The 7,592-nt window shown below is 67.9% G+C and overlaps 1 protein-coding gene across 1 annotated transcript in view; it reads right to left on the bottom strand.

Annotated features, from left to right (window-relative positions):
* Positions 1–4,962, bottom strand: part of CHLNCDRAFT_25038 (hypothetical protein) — a gene marked incomplete at both ends in the record, with an annotated part of 8,894 nt that extends 3,932 nt beyond the window's left edge. The window contains 16 exons of the mRNA XM_005846152.1: positions 93–346; positions 498–552; positions 780–867; positions 1,200–1,302; positions 1,520–1,636; positions 1,825–1,934; positions 2,149–2,239; positions 2,454–2,578; positions 2,723–2,834; positions 3,024–3,154; positions 3,372–3,504; positions 3,688–3,821; positions 3,991–4,150; positions 4,277–4,360; positions 4,516–4,610; positions 4,839–4,962. Coding sequence (XP_005846214.1) covers positions 93–346; positions 498–552; positions 780–867; positions 1,200–1,302; positions 1,520–1,636; positions 1,825–1,934; positions 2,149–2,239; positions 2,454–2,578; positions 2,723–2,834; positions 3,024–3,154; positions 3,372–3,504; positions 3,688–3,821; positions 3,991–4,150; positions 4,277–4,360; positions 4,516–4,610; positions 4,839–4,962 — 1,916 coding nt within the window. The remainder of the gene's footprint in view (positions 1–92; positions 347–497; positions 553–779; positions 868–1,199; positions 1,303–1,519; positions 1,637–1,824; positions 1,935–2,148; positions 2,240–2,453; positions 2,579–2,722; positions 2,835–3,023; positions 3,155–3,371; positions 3,505–3,687; positions 3,822–3,990; positions 4,151–4,276; positions 4,361–4,515; positions 4,611–4,838) is intronic.
* Between the last annotated feature and the right edge of the window lie 2,630 nt (positions 4,963–7,592).

The raw sequence follows: 7,592 nt of genomic DNA, 5'->3' as shown, positions 1-7,592 counted from the left end.
TACGCCCGGCAGCCACTCCACTGCAGGGGGCACAGCAGAGGGCAGTGCAGGAAGCAGCATGAGGTGCACACACACACACACAGACACAGCACAGCACAGCACAGCACAGCACAGCACAGCACAGCACAGCACAGCACAGCACAGCGTTCATGGCATGCGGGCCGGGCCCGCCTGCTGCCCCCCGCGGCCCACGCAGCGCACCCGTGCCGTGCATGCCCATGTGCAGCACCGCGGAGGCCCCAAAGTCCTGCTGCAGCCACTTGTAGAAGGCGGCGTACTGCGGGTGGGGGGTCAGGTCCCGCTCAAACAGAAGCCGCATGGGGTCCCCCTCCACGCCCAGCAGCGGCTGCAAGGGTGGGGTGGGGGGTGGCAGTGGTGGTTCTGGTTATCAGGGTGTGTATGGTGGGACTACTTGGAGGTTGCACAGGGCGAGGGGCAAGAAGGCAAGGGAGCAGGTTGGTGGGGCGGCTGGCACGGAGGGGCCGGCTCGCCTGCACGCCGATCCACACGTTGCCCAGCTGGATGCCGCTGACCACGCTGGCGCCACGCGCGCTGGTGCTGCAGGCAGCAGGGAGACGAGGAGGCACTCGACGGGGGACCACCTAGGCAGGCGGGCAGGCAGGCAGGCACAAACAGTGGGCCCTGCTGCTGCGCCGGCTCTGCTCCTGCTGTGCTGGCAGTCTGCTGCTGTGCTGGCAGTCAGCTCCCACCCACACCTTGACAGCAGCACGTGCAACAGGCCTCCTCCCCTGTGGGTCGGTGGCGCAGCGGTGACTCACCTGAGGCCCTGGTACTTGCCCAGCTCCCCCCACTGCTTCTCCAGCCGCGACACCAGGATGTCGTTGTCGGGGAGGAAAGGGATGGGCCCTGCATGACAACAACAGCAGAACATGACTGGGGTGAGGTCCTGGGGCATTGGAGGGAGGGAAGGACATGCCCTGGCGGGAGGCAAGGGGAGAGCTGGTCGTTCCGGGGGCTGGCCCCGCCCCGCCCATCCCACCACCCGCCACCCGAAAACACCCGCCACCACCGTACACCCAGCAGCCGCTCCCTCCCTGCCTCACCCCACTCAGAGGGCCCCCACTCCGGCGGGTATGTGAGCATCTCTTTGAGCCGCGCCGCCTCCACATCCACCGCCGCCACCTGGGCACCGTAGCGCTCCGCGGCGCCCGCCCCGCGCCGCGCCACGCCCGCCGCACCCTCGGCGATGGCGCGCTGGTCGTCCTGGGCAGCCAGCGCCGCCACTATGGCCTCCCCAGCCCCCTCCAGGTCCTCCCCAACCTCTCCCAAATCATAGCCCTCCTGCTGGCAGGCCAGGCGGCGGCGGCGGCAGCGGCCGTGAGTCGGGGAGCGGCGGCGGCGGCGAGGCCAGCGAGCCGCGGGCGATGTGCCGACACACCACAGCGCAACGCAGCTGGGCAGATCATGCGTGACCCCGGCAGCCATGCACACACCACACATCACACACCGCCCCGCACGCACACACACACATTTGTGTAAACCCCTGCCAGCCGCCCACCTGCTTCAGCAGCGCCAGCACCCGCTCCAGTGACTTGGGAACGTTAAGCAGCGCGGCGGTGCCGGTGGCGCCCACCCCGGGAGGGAAGCCGTACACCAGGATGGCCAGCTTGCGCTCCTGCAGGGCCGCAGCACGAGAGGACGCTGGGCGTGGACGCAAGGCTGGCTGGACTTCCGAGAGGCGTGGCGCGGGACAGAGAAAGGGGCCCGACAGGCAGGCAGGCAGGCAGGCAGGCAGGCAGGCAGGCACAGATCCGCAGCGCGGGGCCGCAGGCTGCGCGCACGAGGCGCATCGCGCACACCCACCTGTGGCGCCATGCGCCGCAGCGCCACCCACTTGTGCAGCCGGTTGGCCAGGCGCTTGACGCGCTCCGGCACCAGGAAGATGTTGTCGCCCACCAGCCCCCCCAGAGGCACTGCGCAGGCGCGTGTTGCGAGGGCGGGGGCGGTGAGCTGGGTGGCATGAGCTTGAGGGAGAGGGCAGCAGCCTGGCTGCAGCCGCCAACCACGGCCGCCCAGCTGGCCCCGCAAGACCTCCAGCAGCAGAGTCCCAGCTCCTCCTTGCAGCCTCCCCCTGGCGGTTTCCCATGCGGCCCCTGCCCCCGCCCCGTCAGGCCCCGCAGCACCCACCCGTGTCTATGGCTCCATCCAGCTCAGGCAGCGAGTAGAGCACCACCGACTGCAGGCCGCCGATGCCGTCACGCACCCAGCTCGCCATGTCCTGCAGCGCGGCATAGGACAGCGGGGTAAGGAGGCAGGCAGGCAGGCAGGCAGGCAGGCAGGCAGGCAGGCAGGCAGGCAGGCAGGCAGGCGCGCTGGCGCTCAGCCCGGCAAAGCTGCACGCCTCGGGCGGCCGGCGCCCCTCCCACGGTCCAACACAGCCACCCGCCAACAGACACACAAGGCGCAGCCCCACCCCGCCCCAGCGCCCGCACCTGGATGAGCAGGGGGGCGGCCACCACGTACGGCACGTTCTTGGCCCCCAGGATGGCTTTGGCAATCTCAGACTGGCGGCCGCCCTCCATCGTGCCGGCGGGGCCGCCCACAAGCGGGAAGCCGACTGCGGGGGGCACATAGTGTACGAGAAGTGTGGTGTGTGTGTGTGTGTGGTGTGTGTCCGTGTGTGTGTGGGGCGCAAGGCTGAGACAGGACATGAGGCGCACAGCATGCGATCGAAACGTGACTGATGCGGCATCCACCCCACCTGTGTTGACAATGGCATCCACCAGCACCGCCTCCCGGCTCAGCGTGGGGCTGGTCTGGACCCCCGAACGCAGCAGCTGCTGCTCGTGGGTGGTGGTGAGCGAGTCTCGCACCTGAAGCGGGCAGGCGGGCAGGCACGCAGGAGGCAGGAGCTCAGCAGGCAGCGACGCAGAGGGGAGCCAGCAAAACTGCAGGGCGTTGTCGTGCCGTTGCGTTTGTTGGCACGCCGGCTACTGCGCTGCCGGTTCCAGCTGCATGCTGTGCCCCCTCTCCTGTCCTTTTGCCTCGCAGGCCCTGCTCACCACCGTGTGTGCCTCCACGCCGTTGATGAAGATGGGCAGAGGGCGCAGCCCATACTGCTCCAGGCACTCCACCAGCTGTGCGATGTAGGGCTGCTCGGTGATGACGTGCTTGCGGTACAGCAGGATACCCACTGCGGTACAGGGCGGGCAGGCAGGGTGGCGGGAGGGGCAGCTGAACAGGCGGGCACGCGCACAGCAGATGCAGGCGGGCAGGCGCAGGATGTGACGCATGTGGGCAGCGAGTGGCGGCTGGCAGACCCCCCTGCCTACCCTCCCCTGCTTGACTCACACAGATGCGCAGCGCAGTGCACCTGATTGCAGCCCGCCCAGCAAGGAGGCAGCGCGCACCTGTGGGAGCTGAGGGATCCCGCACCGGCCCCTCCCGCTCATACCACCTCATGTACTTGGCAGGGCCGGCAAAGTAGCCTGGGTGGGCGGGGTGCAGGCAGCCGGTGGCAGGCGTCTCCACCACCTCCTGCGGCTGCAGGCCGGCCAGGCGAGCGGTGGTTCCAAAGTGGATGAGCGAAGGGGTAGGCGAGGCCCGGGGGCGGCAGCCCAGGGGCCACCCGCCCTCCTCCAGCACACCAACACCCGTGCACATCCCCAACACACAACAACACACCATGCAGCAGCACTGGCTGCCACCCGTGCCCCACCCACCCACCGCGGCGCCCCCCGCCTCCAGGCCAAAGCACTCCTTGGCTAGGTAGAGGAACATGGAGACCACGTTGGCCAGGCCCCCCTGGTTCCAATACGAGTAGGCGGTCAGCCAGGTGCGCAGGTCGCGCACCTTTTGACCTGCACGCGGCGGGGACAGGCAGGCGGGGGGGCAGAGGAGGTGTTCAGAGGTGGGGCACGGGGCGGGCAGCACAGCCCGCGCGCGATGTTGTTTTGAACGGAGGGTGCCCGCTGTCGCAGATGCTGCCGCCGGTGCCGCCCTCCACACGGCTGGCTGCGTGCAACCCACCCGGCAGGAACTTGAGCAGCTTGGGGCCGATCTTGAGGAAGGACAGGTATCCCACCATCTTGTCCTCCTCCCGCCCGCTCCCAAACAGGCTCAGCACCTTCTTCACCGCCGGGGGCGGGCCCTTGGACTTGCCGCCCGCCGCCATCTTGAAACCGCCCACCTGGTGGAAGCGCACGTTGGTCCACGGTCAGCACATGATGCACGCACGCCCGTGCCTAGCATGCGCTCTGGCAGGTGCTCTTCTTTCTTTAGGGAGCAGCAGCTGGGCAGTACAATCTGGCAGTACCTGGGTGGCCTCCATGAGCTCCAGCGAGGACTCGAAAATCAGGCGCACCGGGATGCGGCCGATGCGGGCGCGAAGCCACTCCACCTGCGGGCGGCGGCGGCGCAAGGCTAGCAGCTGGCGGCCCTGCTGGCAACCATGCACCCTGGCAACCTCAGCACACGCCCCACCACACCACACACGACACCGCGCCTCCGCACCCCACACCACCCACATCACACACGCCACCGCTCCTCCCGCACCCCCCATCTTCTTGCCTGGTCAAAGTCGAACAGCAGGCTGGAGAAGAAGACGTCGGCGCCCTGCAGCGCAGCCTCCACCTCGGCACGGCGGGGGCCTGCGGCAGCGAGCAGGGGTGGGGCAGGTGGCATCAGCTTCCGCCCTGGCCCCAGCAGGGCCCACCCCTGTATGGGCACCATGCACTGGTGGAGCCAGACGCCTTCGCCCCTGCCGCAGGGCCGCATCCCCACCATTGAAACAACCACAGTTGTGTGCACGCGCCTGCCGTCGCCCGTCTCTGCACGCGCTGCCTGCGCCCAGCCACTCATGGCCAGCCAGCGCTCACCCAGGTCTCGGTCGCTGAAGACGCGGAGGGAGATGGCGGGGCAGGCGCGCCCCAGCGCCACCGCCGCCTGCTTGTACAGGTCCAAGTTGAAGCTCTCAAACCCGGTGATCAGCACAACCTTCATGCTCCGCGCCTGGGCGCCCAAGCTGGCAGACGAACCGTCACTGGGCATGGGCGGGCAGGCAGGCAGGCAGGTGGCAGAGGGTGGGCGGGTGAAGTGGCGTCTGGGGGAGCAGCTTCAATCTGCTGATGCCATGCACGCGGCAGGGGTGGGCACCGCAGCGAGTGCAGCACACAGTGGCAAGGGACGGGGGCTAGCTGCCGAGCACAGCCGGCAGCAGCACTGCACACCTGCGGCCTGCCTGCGCGCCGTCCCACTTGCCCACCGCCTCCTCATACTCATCATACTCGCCAGCCTGCCGCTCCCGCTGCAGCGCCGCCTCCAGCACCGCCGCCACGTCCTCCGCCTCCCGCTCCAGCCGGCTGCGCTGCAGCTTTAGCTCGCTGACCCCGGACTGGAAGGCCAGCCAGCCCTGCGGGTCGCCTCGCTCCTTGGCCTGGATCAACGCCGCCACCAGCTGCGGGGAGGGGGAGACAGGGACGGCGCAGGGTGCCAAGGGGTCCGTGATGCAAGCCGGGGAGGGGGTGAGGGGGTGAGGCGGAGCAGGTGGACCTGGCCGGTAGGCAGTGCAGCAGGCATGCTGCCTGGCGACTGTGCACCTTGGGAGCGGCGCGCCCCAGCTCGCCAAAGCGGGCCTCATTCAGGTCACTCGGGTCTGGCAGCGCCAATGCCAGCTGCTGCCTCAGCACCTCCCCACTAGCTCCCTCCTCGCCCTCGGGCTGCGGCAGCTCCACGCCAACAAACACGCCACTGTACAGAGCGTCTATCTTGCTGACCAGCTCCTGAGCCTGCATGGCAGCAGCAGCATGCCAGGCACGCGGCTAGGTTGGACGTCATGTGCCATATCATGCGCCCATCGTCACATGCTGGTTCTGCGCATTGCCCAGCAGCAATCTAGGTGCCAAGACAGGCAGCTGGCCACAACCTGGCTGCGCAGGGAGGTAAGCTGAGCTTCCAGCGCCGCTGGTGCGGCCACCGCTCCTGCCGCTGCCGCTGGCGTCGCCACCTCCTCAGCGGACATCTCCAGAACGAACTTTTCTGCTTCGCTGAGCATTTCGGCGGATTCCAAGCTGCCATTGGGCGCAGGAGAAGCCCGGGCAGGCGCCACACATGTCCTTTTCCTGCCCCACACCAGTGGGACAGCCATCGGCTTGCCCACGCCGGCAGTCTTGATCAGGACGCCACATGCTGCTGCAGTGGGCCTCGCTGCAACCGGTGATGTGGCAAACATGGGCGAGTGCCACCACTCCAGCTGCCACGAACCCGCTACGATCGAGCTGGTGTTCGATCCTGTATGGAATGCACTTTAAGACCACGAAGTTCAACAATTGTGTCACTGCCACATCAGGCCAGGCGGGCGAGCGCCGGCAGGTGGCACCGAGTCCATTGAAGCCATTTTATTGTGTTCTCTGCTGCTGCTGCTGCGCACGGTAGGGGACGGTGGTCGGGACACCACGCCGGCAGTCTTGATCAGGCCGCCACTTGCTGCTGCAGTGGGCCGCCACACCTGCTGCACCCTGCTATGTGACAAACATGCGTGAGTGCCACAACCCCAGCTGCCACGAATTTGCTACTATCGATCTGGTGTTGGATCCTGTATGGAATGCAATTTTAGACCCACAAAGTTCATTTGCCGTCTGGCTGCCACATCATGCGAGGCAGGCGAGCGCCGGCAGGTGGCACCGAGTCCGTTGAAGCCATTTTATTGTGTTACATGCGGCCCACAGCGATGGGCATGGTGTCAACTGAACAATTTGACATCTTCCCAGCCCACAATCATTGACCTTAATGCCCCGACCGCGGCAGCCGTGCAGACCACCAGCATCGACCACCAAACAGTCCACAGGCCAGCCCTGACCGCCTTGCATGGCTTGTAGACCTTGATATACATCACAAAAGGTACAGCAATGGCGAGCGGCCACAGAACTACTTGTCGGCGAACAGCCGGGCAACCAGCTGGCACATTGCGGCGTCGGCCTGGCGGCACCCTGGCTGCCACGCTTGCCTGCGCGACGTCCAGGCTCAGCGGTGGCAGTCGGGCCGGTGGCGGCGCCACGCCGCGCGCTGGCACTCGCGGGAGCAATACCATGCTGAGCGGCACGCCGCGCACGCCTGCAGGGCGGTGCCCGCGGCCGGAGGCTGGCCGCACTGGTTGCACCTCAGCCTCGTGCCCGTCACTGGCAGCGAGCGGTCCTCGTCGGGTGCTGGCTGGTCGCCGTAGGCCGAGGCCGGCAGCCCCGGGGCCGCCAGGGTGGGCACGTGGGCCACGACTTCGGTGACGCACCGGCTGCGGTGCACCACCATCACCCTGAACATGATGCTGTCTGGCGGCGGCGGGGTGTGCAGCGGCCACACCTCTGAAAATTCCGCCCGTGGAGAGAATGTGAATGTGAAGGCGCCCTGGCCGCCTGACAGGAGGTGCTGGCGTGAGCACTCCACCTCCATCCCGCCGACCACCGCCGCTCGCTCCTGCCCCTGCTCGATCAGCGAGCGGTACATGTGCGTCAGCAGGGTGCACAGCCGCCCCGAAACGTCTGGGCACTTGGCCAGCTGGCTGTCGCGGCCGCCTGCGGGAATTTGGGCACGGTGGAAGGGTGAGCGGCGGGGGGGGGGGAGCCAGCCGAAAGGGGCGG

Source organism: Chlorella variabilis, assembly GCF_000147415.1.
Source record: "Chlorella variabilis unplaced genomic scaffold CHLNCscaffold_14, whole genome shotgun sequence".
In the NCBI taxonomy this organism is placed as follows: domain Eukaryota; kingdom Viridiplantae; phylum Chlorophyta; class Trebouxiophyceae; order Chlorellales; family Chlorellaceae; genus Chlorella; species Chlorella variabilis.
The sequence above is the reverse complement of the archived record's forward strand: the minus strand, read 5'-3'. Positions and strand labels throughout refer to the sequence as shown.